Below are 13825 nucleotides of genomic sequence, written 5' to 3' on the forward strand. Positions count from 1 at the left end.
AGGTTTTCAAAATGTTTAAGAAGCTTCATTTAAAATTAAATTAAAATGCTGATCTTTAGCCGCCGGCCTGCTGAGCCCACTGCGGGCCTGGGGTTCCGTTCACCTAGGCCGGCAGTGGGCTGAGCAGGGCCTGCAGCCGGAACCCTGGCTGGCAAGGGGCCGGCAGCCAGAACACCAGGTTGGCAGCGGGCTGAGTGGGGCCGGCGGCTGGAACTCCAGCTGGCAAGGGGCTGGCAGCCAGAACCCCGGGCCGGCAGCCAGAACCCCAGACCAGCAGCGGGCTGAGCGGGGCCGGGGGCCGGGACCCCAGACCAGCGGCGGGCTAAGCGGGGCCAGCACCCCAGACCATCAGTGGACCGAGTGGCTCAGCCTGCTGCCGGTCTGGGGTTCCGTCCGCTGGCTCCTGCCAGCCAGGGTCCCGGCTGCTGGCCCTGCTCAGCCCGCTGCCAGTCTGGGGTTCTGGCTGCTGGCCTCTTGCCAGCTGGGGTCCCAGCTGCCGGACCCGCTCAGCCCGCTGCCAACTAGTGCTCAGGGTGGGGGTGCAAGAGTCAGGGCATGGAGTGTGGGGGGCTGGGTATATGTGGAGAGTGCAGGAATCAGGGAAGGGGGTGTGGGGAGTGCAGGAGTCAGAGCAGGGGTGTGGGGGGGCTGGGTATGTGTGGAGGGTGCAGGAATCAGGGATGGGGTCGTGGGGGGGATGCAGGGGGCTAGGGGTGCAAGGGGGTGCAGGGGTCAGGGCAGAGGGCTGGGGGGGTGGGGTGGGATCAGGGGGTGCTCCCAGCCCCCTGCCCTGAGCGGCTCATGGCAGGGGGCTGGAGGGATACGCCCTGCTCCTACTCCCCTTCCCAAGGCCCTGCTCTTGCCTCCCTTCCCCGCCTCCTTTTCAGTCTGAGCAGTGAGGGCGCTGGGGCTGCTCTTCTCCCCTCCCTCGCAAGGGAGGGAGAGGAGGCGGGCGCCACGCAGCACGCTGGGGGAAGAGGCAGGAGAGAGGGAAGCTTGGCTGCCGGCGGAGCGTGCCCTACAGCAGCAGCCGGCAGGAGCAAGCTTGCTTCTGCCCCCTGTCCCCGCCACAGAGAGCGGTAGGCGGGGGCGGAGAAGAGCGGGCTGGGTCGGGCAGGATTTTTAATGGCACGCTGCTGCCTGCTGGGGTCTGGCTCAGCCCACTGCCAAGGTCATCAGCTGTTAACTGCTTTTTCTATTGCATCTACTGACTTTAGCTTACAAAGCAATAGTGAGGAATATAACCTTATATAACAGCTATTTAAGAAATATATTGCAAGTTGTTAACATCATTATAAAATATATATATGGAATGCATAAAACTGGAGATAGTCTCCATGCCCTTTCCTAGCTCTCCTTAACCTCTTCTTCCTCCTTTCCAGTCTTTATTGCTTCTTGGTTTTAATTTAATTGTAGTGCTAAGTGCTGATAATGCATCCTGTGTGGTAGTAGCTGCTTTGCAGATAGAGGGCAATTGTTTCTTTAGCTATAGCTGACAAATGTCTTTGATGTTTCTTTTATTACTTTGAGTTGACTCTATCAAAATCTTTTATTTAAAAATATTTAAAAGCTGAAGCAACTAATTTAAGAAAGACAGAAGGCATTCTTAAGCAGAGGTTGAATTTATTCTTCTAAATCGAACCTATTATATATAAAACCCTGGAAGATACAGCTGTAAGCAAACCCAACAACTTCAGGGACTGGGGGGAGCAGGGGGAAAGGCAAGTGATATTTGGAACACAGTTTAAAATATTATTTACTATTAGATCAATCTCTTCACAGAGTTTCTCTTCAGTGATTGTTGTGTTTTTAAATCAAAGCTGTGTGATGAATGCATTGTACGGTGTATACACGTGTTAAATGTCCTGCCACCACAATTATTTGTTACGTTGCATATTGCTATAATACAAATAAATAGTAACTTCCCTGGAAACTATGACAGCTTATGCTAAATATTCACCTACAAATGATATGCAAGAGATACTCCGGCCACTATACTCTTTGTAAGCATAGGGGTGCAGTGCTCCTGATGAAACATCAACTAGACTAGGTTACCTTCCATATTTATTTCAGCTCACAGATATGATTGCAAATGGGTTCTCAATTAACATGGCAAGAGAACAGTCATAAATTTGGTATAAATTGTAGAAATGGTGGCATGGCTCTGTGATTCTCATATGCCTTCATAAATCAAACCTGATTCAATAAACCATCAGGTTGATATAGGCCAACAATTAGGCTGTAGGAAATTAAGATTTACCAGCAAGTCACTTCGCCTTTCTGTGCCTTTGGCTATATCTAGACTATGAGCTAGTGATTCCCCTGCTTGTGTACACAATACTCGCGTTCTCTCTCATCAAGCTAGAGCGAGTTTAAATAGCAGTGTAGCCGCAGTAGTATGGGTAGTGGCAGTGGAGGAACGGCTGACCCATGCCAAGTATATACCCACTGGTTTGTACTCAGCATGGCTCAGCCATGCCTCTGGTGCCTTTATAGGTGCTACTGCAGTCACACTGTATTTATGCTTGTGCTAGCTGGATGAGAGATAGCACAAGTATGTGTATGTGAGCAGGAGAATAACACGCCTAGCTTGTAGTGTAGACATAGCCTTAGTCATATCCCTAAAATGGGAACAATACCACTAAGGTTTTTTGAAAGTTCTACCCTAAGTGAAAGTCACATGGGATTTGTGCTCCTAACACACTTAGGTGCTTTTGCAAATCCCACCCATACCCATCTTTGTAAAGGGCTTTGAGGTCAATCGATGAACATTTCCCCATAAATGTTAAATATTATTAGTGCATGTGCAAGTCGCTCTGATTTATTTTAATCCCAGAATCAAGCTTTATTTAAATATCTTGCAGTCTTTCCAACCGAACTGTATGCAGTGCTATCCTTGTGCATGACAAACCAAAAGTGAAATAGACTAGTTTACTTCCATTGTCCAAGGTGAGTAACGTGCACAGGTTAAACCACATTAGCAGTAAATAGCAAATTTGATGTAAAAAAGTTGAATTTAATAACCCAAGCAAGGAGATGTTCCCTTTAATTTAAACAGAAAACTACTTCCACATACAGAATTGGAGGGGCTCTTATATGCAAAACTGTTTCCTAGGTCTTCTTTACAATAGACTTTTTCTTAACATTTCCTGCCATTCTATACTGGTGGCGCTCCAGTGTTCTCGTAGATCTATGGAAGGAGTGGTTGTTGCCATTATAATCACTTTGTTTCACATTTTAATTAGACAGAATAATTAAAGTACTGGTGGCTGGGCTACTCTGTTGCTGTCACAAATGGAACTACATTGGGTGCAGCAATGATAGGAAATTATGAAAAAGAGTTTAGCAGAGACACAGCATTTGATTAAGAGAGAATGAACCACCCATGTTCAAACTGTTAGCCTGAAAGCTTAATTGTTGACAACACCTTCTGTCTGTGCTGTGAATAAGCAAATTTCCTGGCAACATGATGAAAATAAATTGGGCAAAAGCACAGCTTAAATGGGATGCAGGTAATTTAGTTATTTTTCTTCCTGGGAGGGCTCCTAGCACACACTCAGCTGTCCACATGTTATCATACATAGAATTGACTGATTGATCTAATCAAAATAATCTTCAGAAAATTATTCTGAAAAAAACTCTAATGTAAAAAGAAATCATTCAGCTGTTAGCAGTCAGAACCGCTCCTTGAGTAGAAGGCCTGGGAGGGAAGATCAAGGTCACCGCTCCCATTTTACAAGTGGGGGAGACTGAGGCTAGTGACTTGCATAGGGTCATGGTCTAAATCAGCATGACTGCGGGGGCTGCGGGAAGCTGTGCGGGCCGAGGGATGTGCTGGCCGCCCTTCCTGCAGCCCCCATTGGCCTGGAGCGGCGAACTGCGGCCACTGGGAGCCGCGATCGGCCAAACCTGTGGACGCGGCAGGTAAACAAACCGGCCCGGCCCGCCAGGGGCTTTCCCTGAACAAGCGGCGGACTGGCTTTGAGAACCACTGGCTAGATCACATTACAACTCTTCCCCTCCTATTCCCACATCTGTACCAGGCAGAAAATGCCCCCAAATGTTTTAGGGTAACTCACTGTGCTCCTTTCCTAATTTAGAAGTACAAGAAGTGTGCTATGGTTTTAATTTGCTAGCCTCAGTTTATCAAATAGAATCATAGAATCATAGAATATCAGGGTTGGAAGGGACCTCAGGAGGTCATCTAGTCCAACCCCCTGCTCAAAGCAGGACCAATTCCCAACTAAATCATCCCAGCCAGGGCTTTGTCAAGCCGGGCCTTAAAAACCTCCAAGGAAGGAGACTCCACCACCTCCCTAGGTAACCCATTCCAGTGCTTCACCACCCTCCTAGTGAAATAGTGTTTCCTAATATCCAACCTAGACCTCCCCCACTGCAACTTGAGACCATTGCTCCTTGTTCTGTCATATAAGGAAAGTGGCATAATACAAAGATTCCCAAACCAGATATTCAACAGTTATAAAACAAATTTAAAATGAAAACAATCCTGTGCACAGAACATCTACACCTCTAATTGATGTTCTGGCAAATACAGCTTGAGGAAACAAAAGTTACGTGGTATAATTGTTTTGTTTTCCCAAGAAAAAGTGACAGCAGCCTTTTTCTGAGACTACTGAACACAACTGAAACACCCCCACTAATTTGTGAACATAAAGAGGGGCATGTTTGGACAGCATCCTTCTGCTTTCAATAGTATTATTAGTAACATTTAACACTTTTAATGGTACAAAATCATTAACTCTTTTAATCCCTGCAACACCCCAGATAAGTATTATGGTGAAACTGAGGCTGAGAGAGTTGCTCAAGGCTGCAGAGAGAAAACTTGTCATAGCCTGGATTAGAATTTGTTCATAGACCAGTGCTCCAAATCAATGAGCAATGCTACTTGTCATTAACGGGAAACTGATAATAAAGTGAAGATCCACAGTTGATTAGCCTTAGGCCTTAATATGGATTCTTTCCGTAGTTTTATTGTATTGATAATCATTGATCTGATGATAATATGGGAGCATTCTGTGGGAGAGACCATCTCCGTTACGGTGTGCTTGTAGTCACAAGTAGTGCAGTTGGGGGGAGCAGCAGCTGCTCAGCTTCCACAACAGAATCCTGAGAGGACCTCAGGCAGGGCCTACTCCACTGTGTTTCTGGGAGTTTGGAATGCTCTCCTCATCTAGACATGTCTGTGGGGGGATGGACAAGCTTCACGGTGCACCAGAGCATAAAGGAGTTAATGAATTATCCTAGAGACAAGAGCAGAAGCCAACCCCATCCCACATCATCTTCAGCAATTTCACGCCTGGACAGAGGGCATATAAAGGAAAGAAGAAAGCTTCAATGCATGTCCTTCCTGGCCTCAGGGAAGGTAAGTGGTGAACCAACAAGCCAAGAACTAGGAATCCTAGGCTTTTTGTTGACTTACTAATGATTGTATGTCAAACAGCAGGAAAGGGATGAATTCTGACCCCTACAGAGGGCATGTGCACTATGTCTTAGACTTCTACAGCACCATCTAGAGGGCTGAGCACTGGGATTTGACTGAGTTATATACAGCAAGTCAGTGGCACAGTCAGAACTAGAAGCCCTGTCAGTCTCCTATGCTTTAACCACTTTATTGTACAAAACCCTCTCTGCAGCATCCATCTGGGAATGGCCAGAGACACACTCGGTTCTTTTCAGTTATTTATAAGAACAGTGATTTTTTACTTCGTTCTTATTTGGACATGGCTAGTAATAGGTTTCCAAGTGTTGTCTTAGGCCATGTTGCTTTTCCATTAACAATGTTTGTGTACTTTATTGTAGGAGATGCCCAGAGGTCTTCAGGAGAGGGACGCTTATAAACAAATATTCACGTGAAAATATACATTTCTTGTGCTCACCAAAACGAAAGTAAAAGAGGGGCCGGTTTCCTGCTGTGCTGGCCGCTCGCTCTCTAGCTGCTGCTTCCCGGATGTCACAGACCCCAAAGTTGGCAGTGCGGAGCATTCTTCTTGCGGCTCCTTCACTGTGCTGCAGTCTACACCGTACCGCGGCAGCTCCATTCGCTGCTGTAACAAGTTGAAAAAAACTAATTAATTCACGTTTAGTTTTTTTACATTTGTTACAGCAACGAATGGAGCGGCTGCCCCCATGCAGTACAGCACACACACATACACACAGACACTACGGTACACTCACGGAGCCACATGATCCGTGTTCCGCTCTGCCAACATTGGTGTTAGTAATGTTAGCAAAGCAGCAGCAGGAGGACTGGATGCTGGAACAGAGGGGAACTGCCTTTTGATTTACTTTCCGTTTGGTAGGCACAGTTGCAAAAAAATGCAGATCCCATCCCTTTCCCACTCCCTGGCTCCCACCAAAAATGTATTGTGAAATTCAATCCCTTTATTATTAATATTTCTAAACCATTCTCCCCTTATAATAGAGAGTTCTAGTACCAAACCTTATAAATGTTTGCAGTTCCCCATGAAAACAGAGTACAATAAACAAATGAGTGACATACTGGATAATAGGACACCAATGTTCAAGAGGTCTTAACAAGCACCTACAGGAGGCAGCCCCATTTGGAGAAGATTCATCTTCCCGGGTAGGAAGCAGGGACCCTCAGCCATTTAGCTAAGTAAAGGTTGAGAGGAAAAATACCACAATACCTCTTTACCAATTTTGTTTCAAAAGCAACAAAGTGGGGAAAAACAAAACAAACAGAAAACTACAAACACAGCGGAGACCTAAGGCATAAATAATCTCAGTTTTAGCAGGAATATACTGTAATTTTACAATTGTAATGTCCTTAGTGCAACAAAATCATTCATTATAATGCTGAAAAAATTTAAAGCCAAATTTCCCTGCCCACTTTTGCAAGCAAAGGGGACTCAGCTCCACTGGATCTAGATGGAGGAATGCAAAAGGAAGCAATGCCATCATTGCAGCATGGTTCCCCTCTTTCTCCAGTCACAGGAAGTCCTGCTGGGTCCACTGCAGGATTTTGGAGGAGAGGGGGAAGAGCCTCTCTCCCCTTCCAAAGGCAGCGGATATCCACTGAGATTTCTGCATCACTAGCATAAAGCAGCACTAGGCCACCTCCTTCACTGATGACAATTTTGTGTAGGCTGCTTAACCAATGGCTAAACAACTTCTGCAAAAACCATACCAGTTGGTGAGGATCCAAAGGCGCATTAGTGAGAGAATAACTCTCTCCAGGGGACCCTCTGCCTTCACCACAGATTGCCAAACTCTAGCTCCCTGAGGAGAGAATTTGAAGGAAACTCTTGGTAGGTTCATCCCAAAGGATTCTCTGCCTTACTCTTTCCACATTACATGGGTGACAGCTTTGGAGGATATAGTTTGCCCCTGAAATCGAAAGCTTTTTGGAGAACAAGCCGAGAGACAGCAGGACACAACTGACAGTGCTCAGTAAATACTACTAATAAAAATATGAATTATACCAGTTTGCAGAAGGTTTTGGGGAGGTAATGGGGGAGTGAGTAGAGGTGCACAGAGTACACAGGTTTCAGTGAAGCAGATTATGAAGTGTTGTATACACTTCAATAGTTTAGAAAAAATGCTGAATGCACAGAAGTTTAGGAATCTTGTAGGATTATGGGGTGTTTTGTTTGATCTGTCTAGTTTTATAGCTGTTCCCAACAGCTAGCAAATGTCAAGAGCACCCCCCAAATCATGCTGCACCTTTCTGGAGAGCTGGGATGGCAACAGCTCAGTCTGTAATGCCAAGCTTTCTTTTTTATTTTTTAGATCTTCTGAACTTTGGGGACATAGCCAGTAAAGTCCAATGACACAAAAACAATGTCTTGCTGTAGTACGTACGTCTGAGCAGATTAAACATAAACCCTAAACTATACCTTATGGTAATTACCCAGAATTTTGTAAAGGAAGACCTGAACTATGGCCCATAAGATTAGTGTAGGTAGACTCTGATGCTTGAGTGGAGCCCCACTGAGGACTCTGCACAAATACAAAAGTCTTGCATGGATCCTATTACAAGACTGGGGCCTATGTTGATGTACACAAATCCATATTTGACTTCACGATTCAGTGGTCTCACATGAAAAAAAAATCAATGCAGCACTGGAGACGATGATGTGAACTATTTCTTTTCTTATTTTATTTGCAATTTACATATGGAATACTCAAATTAAGAATTAAACCAATGTGTACTAAATGCAGTCTGTGTATGCCTGTGGGTGAGTCTAGTTTTGATATGTATCGCATCCCTAGGGAAGCAAGGAAAGGATTAACCCAGGTTTCTAGAAAGGATCATAGGCGCTTGCCAATCTTGTAGGAATCGGGCCCGAGTTGAGCTGTGGGGGATGACTGTTTCTCTTGTCTTCTTCAAACGATACGCAGGCATGACAGACTTAGGCTGGAAGTCCTGCAATGGAGCAAGCCCTAGTACTGATAAGCAGTCTGTGATAAGCCTAACTCCTTTTCCCCACTGTTCGGAGACCTTTGTTTGGCTTAAGTGTTAGAGGGTTATGACAGTTTTGTAGGTTTTTTTTCTCATTCCTTGGAATAAATAATGGCTACCCGAAGAGCCATGGCTAGTTTGATTTCCTGGCCACGTATGTCTGGGCATCCCACAGTAATAAATGTATAAAATGTAAACACATCCAGGCAGACATGTATATGTATACACAAAAGGATGATGGGAGCTCTGTATGTACAATGCATAACAAACAGGTTTGTTTCTGCCACAGATACTCTTTCCAATATACAGATTTTTATTCTGGTAGCTATCAATGGACTTGACAACTTCATACACTGCTGGCACAGCTATACATACCCGGAGGTTGTGGCAGGTATGCCCCAATTAATTTTGATCTCTTCTTTTCATATCCCTTCTGTGTGATGTCACCTGCCAAGAAAAGAAAAGGAAAATCAATAAGACTTGAAAAAAGACACAATCTAGCTTCTTAACGGAAGTACCATATGCTTCACCACCACTGCACTCTCTGTTTCTCTTGACAATTATAATGAACAAATGAAAACACAGTATGATCCTTCATTCTGGTATGATCATTCTACCCAGAAAGAACTAATTTATACCATTTTGGCAAGTAAACAGCTGATTTATTCCAGCAGTGGAGTCCAGAAGCACAGTGTTTCAATCTCATTTTGATATGCTGTCACACAAGGCTTTCAAAAACTACATAGGCCTTCATTAAGTTAATCAACAATGGATTATATAGAATACTTGGGCCTATAATGGCTAGCAAAACTCATTACAGATTAGCATTTTCTGTCATTAATGAGATTTTTCTAATCAAGCATGTAGGCCACAAAAGATTTCAAAGTGCTGCTACACTGCTGCTGTAATGTAAACATTTGGCTTAGCTCCTAAGCACCACTTTAAGAAAAACAATGCAGCAAACCCACCAAACATCTACTGTCAAATAGTGTCTCTGCCTAACACTGCATAAAAAGCATCTTGAAACTTCCAGACTCAATTGTCCAAGGGGCTGAATACTCCATAAGACCACTTAATTGATATGTCTATTTACTGTATTTGCATTTTCCACAGATGACAATTTTTAAAAGATAAGGATTTAAAAGCTTTTCCACAAAGGTGTTCCACAAAGAAATGGCAGATAAGGGGAGGCTGCAGGAGAGCATATGTTTTCTGTCTAGTTAAAAGTGGAGCAGGGTCTGAACACTGAAGGCTGAATACAATTCTAGACCCATCTCTATTTACTGTTCAAAATATATAGTTAAATATAATTAAAATATTGAATTAAAGATAATTAAAATCTGCTTTTTGTCTTTTTACAAACATAGATTTATTTAATAATTTCAGTGTGGCTAATCCTCCAAGAGTTAAAAAATGAGACAGGCTTAAAAAAATCAAAAGATTTTAAGAATAACGAATTTGGCGGGGGTGGCGCTCTTGCTTTCTATTTTATGAATCTTTGAGGTACACCTGGGCTTGTTTTAAAACTTTGCTCTGTAACCATAAGGGCTAGAAACTTACTTTATAAATAAAAATAACAACCCTGAGAGTCCCACATAATCACAGGATTCCAGGAGCTGAGGCTTTAAACATAATACCTAATATTGTGAGACACACAATAAAGCAGAGAGTTAGTAACTGTGACCCAAAAATCCTTTAATGCCAACTGGCAAAGACATACAGAGGGGTTACAGGTCTCTTATGGGCCTGGTATGTATATTCTAGCTCACCAGAGTGACATGTGAGGTCTTGACTAAAAGCTTGTGTCACTCTAGGCATCAAATAATTTGTTCTTAAAGTCTGTAGGTACTGATCACCAGCAAAGGTAAAAAACAGGTTTTCCGTTAGACAAGATACGTTTATTCATCTGTCTGTAAACTGAGTATTGTTTCATGCATAATGTAGGGTTACCATATTTCCTCATTAAAAAAAGAGGACACTCCATGGGGCCTTGGCCCTGCCCCTTCCCTGCCCCAACTCCACCCCTTCCCCAAAGTCCCCGCCCCAACTCCGCCCCCTCCCTTGAGTACCCCGCATTCCCCCTCCTCCCTCCCAGCCACGAAACAGCTGCCCGAGCGCTACCGGTTTCACGGTTTGCCAGGCAGCCCCCAGACCTCCAGACCCTGCGCCCCCGACTGGGCGCTTCCCCTCCCAGTCTCCGGCTGTGCTGGTGAAGCGCCCGGCTGGGGGCGCAGGGTCTGGAGGTCTGGGGGCTGCCCGGCAAACTGTGAAGCCGGTAGTGCTCGGTCAGCTCGGCTCTTCAGCTACACAGAGCTGAGGTGTCTAGGGGGAGCAGCAGCAGCCGCCGCGGGGGAATCCGCCTGCAGCTCGCAGCCTGCCGGAGCCGCAAGGTAAGCAAGGGACTGGGGCAGGGATGCCGGCAAAGCTATTTTCCCGGACATGTTCGGCTTTTTGGCAATTCCCCCCGGACGGGGATTTGAGGACCAAAAAGCCGGACATGTCCAGGAAAAAACGGCTGTATGGTAACCCTACCTAACTGCCCCCCAGGACTCCACCCCCTATTTATGTACAGGCGTGACTACCTGCCCTTTCCTGGTTACTATACGCGGCCAGTCCGCATCCACATCCAGTAGTTAAAATAAATAAATAAATAAACTAATAATTTAAATTGGAATTTCATCCATTAATAAGTATTTATTATATAGTTAAAACCATTCTATTGAAGGGCAGATATTAAATAACACTAAATATGTTAATGTTCAAAACAATATTAAAAATTTGAAAATTTAGAGCATGGAAACCAAAATAGCTAAAATTTAGTTTTGGCAAGATACACGGAATGGAAACTCCGGGATCTTTACCTGTCACTGAATATAGCCATCATACCAATAGTGGAATATAAAACAAGTCTACATATACTCTCCTTAAAGTTTTTACTTCTGTCCATTCCCAATAATTGTAACAAATCATTATTACCTTCACTCCACTTGCCACGCGCCCCAAGCACAAAACCAAAGAAGTGGATATTTTTACCTCCCGTTAAGTTTTTAATTTCTTCCTCTAACTCAAGATAATAAGCCACCTTCTCACTGTGGGCTTGTTCCAAACTTCCGGCATTATCCTCCCATCGCACTGTAACATCAACCACCACTGCTGTATCTCCTTTTATAAATATAATATCCGGCTTTCTTAACTCACCCTTACTATTTCTCAAATGGGGCTCTATCATTGCCTTCCACCCTAATTTACCAACCTTATCTACAACTGCAGACACTACTCTATTATGCCTTTTTATCCTAGCATTCTTAGTCTTATAACATTGTCCTGAGATATGGGGAACAGTCTCCCGCACTTTACCGCACCATCTACAAAGAGCATTCACACCTCCTCTTCCTCTTGCTAATGTCTCCCTAGTAGGATAAATATTTGCCCTAAGCTGCAATGCTGCGATATACGCTGACGATTTAACTTTACTAGAGTTTCTAAAAATCGAATTACTAATTAAATCATTTTTAAAATATTTTATCCCTATTCCCTGACATCTCAGTTCCGACCATCTTAAAAATTCCTCTTCCCTCCATTTCTTGGGATGAGATGTTACTGCACTAAATGACAATATTTTATCCACAAGATTTTCTCCTGCATATAGATAAGATAGGTCCATCCAATCATCTCTCGAGACAATATGTCTCCTCCATTTACGAATTAACATATTTGGGATTTGCACACTAAACTTAGTGAGAGCTAAACCACCATCCCTACCTCTAGAATAAAATATCCCATCTGTGGTACACTGAGGTAAATGTAAAATCTCTTTAACTATTTTTCTAACTAACACATCAAGATCGTCTAAAAGATTAAAAGGGGGTTCTATTAAAAGAAGATTATAAAATAGCTTCGGTAAGATATATGTCTGTAAAATTAATATTTTTTGGGCCGGTTTTAATGGGGCCTTAATTAAATTCTCACTCCAATCTTTCAATTTTTCTTTAAGTACCGGTCCCCCTACACCTATCCAGGGATCTATTCTAGCCCCTAAATATTTTTCAAAATCCCCTGGTTGAACATATTCAATCTTCTCTGACCCTATCTGCCAATCATCCTTAGGATTAACTACATAGGTTTTATGTTTAGTTAAAATATGAAAGCCTTTCGTTTTCTTCACATTAACAGAGAGATTAGTATTTTTACAAAACTCCTCTAAGATACCCAAATTTTTGATCATTCCTTTATATGAGCTACTTAAAATTGCCACATCATCGGCAAAAGCCAATGACGTGACACTATTACCCTTAACATAAAAACCACTTCCTTCTACTTCTAATCTAGTTAAAAGGGGATCCATAGCAATATTAAACAAAATTGGGGACAACGGGTCACCCTGCTTGACCCCCCTCCTAATTAAAATAGACTCAGTAGCTTCATCACCCACCCATACCCTAGTTGTGCAATTATCATAAAGGTCCCTAATAATATCTATAAAATGTTCATCTATACCAAATCTTCTCAACCCGGCTATTATATGTCCGTGTCCCACAGAATCAAATGCTTTAGCCAGATCTACGAACACTATTGCAATTTCATTCCCATTTCGTTTAGCCCCTTTAATCAAATTATCTAATATAGCAATATTTTCCTCACACCCAGGGGCGGATATAAACCCTTTTTGTCTACTACATATCTTAACTGTTTCCACCAGTCTTTTTGCTAATATTTTGGTATAGATTCTAATCCAAACTGACCCAATTGTCAATGGTCTCCAAGATGTTAACTTCTTCATTTCCTCCTCATCTTGTGTCTTTGGTATTAAAATCGTTCTATTTTTCTTAAATTCATCTGGTACCTGTCTATTTAGAAACCATATATTAAAAATTTTTGTAAGTATTAAGGAGTCTAAATTAAAAATATCCCACAAATTGCTCACTTTTACTTTATCTGGGCCAGGAGCACTATCTTTTCTTATTTCTGTTAAAGCTATTCTAATCTCATCCACAGAGATCGGACTCATTAATATATCATTATCCGCATTCTCTGTGGATGATGGCCACCCTATCATATTACCATGTCCAATTGTTCCCAAAATATTTACATAGTATTCCTCAATTTCTTTCATAGGGATAGCACACTTAGCCTTATCTGGCTCTCCCATTATAATGCGAGTCAATCTTCTTCTATCCTTATCAAATAATTGTTGATAGAATTTATACTTAGCTTTCTTTGTAGCATATCTCCTAATTGCATTAAATTGCTTCCTTCTCCCCTCCTTTCTAATCTTCCCTTTTCCTTTATTCCTCAACTGTATTTGACTTTCATTTCTAGGGTCCTGTCCCTCTACTAATGAATAACATAATTTTTCCAACATTGCCCATCCGAGAGCTTTTG

General features: G+C 43.0%; 1 protein-coding gene across 24 annotated transcripts in view; it reads right to left on the minus strand.

Moving 5' to 3' along the window:
• Positions 1-13825, minus strand: part of DIP2C (disco interacting protein 2 homolog C) — a 472758-nt gene that overhangs the window by 181831 nt on the left and 277102 nt on the right. For 18 of the 24 annotated variants that reach the window (XR_010598212.1, XR_010598211.1, XR_010598210.1 and 15 more), the window contains 2 exons: positions 8819-8890; positions 5898-6065 (listed from right to left, as the gene is read on the minus strand). Coding sequence is in view for 17 of the 24 variants with exons in the window: in XM_005308091.5 (XP_005308148.1) it covers positions 5898-6065; positions 8819-8890 (240 nt within the window). In the remaining 7 variants the exon portion in view is untranslated. The remainder of the gene's footprint in view (positions 1-5897; positions 6066-8818; positions 8891-13825) is intronic. The other 6 variants (XM_005308092.5, XM_005308095.5, XM_065582824.1 and 3 more) reach the window with 1 other exon arrangement.

Source organism: Chrysemys picta, chromosome 2 (genome assembly GCF_011386835.1).
Source record: "Chrysemys picta bellii isolate R12L10 chromosome 2, ASM1138683v2, whole genome shotgun sequence".
Classification (NCBI taxonomy): domain Eukaryota; kingdom Metazoa; phylum Chordata; order Testudines; family Emydidae; genus Chrysemys; species Chrysemys picta.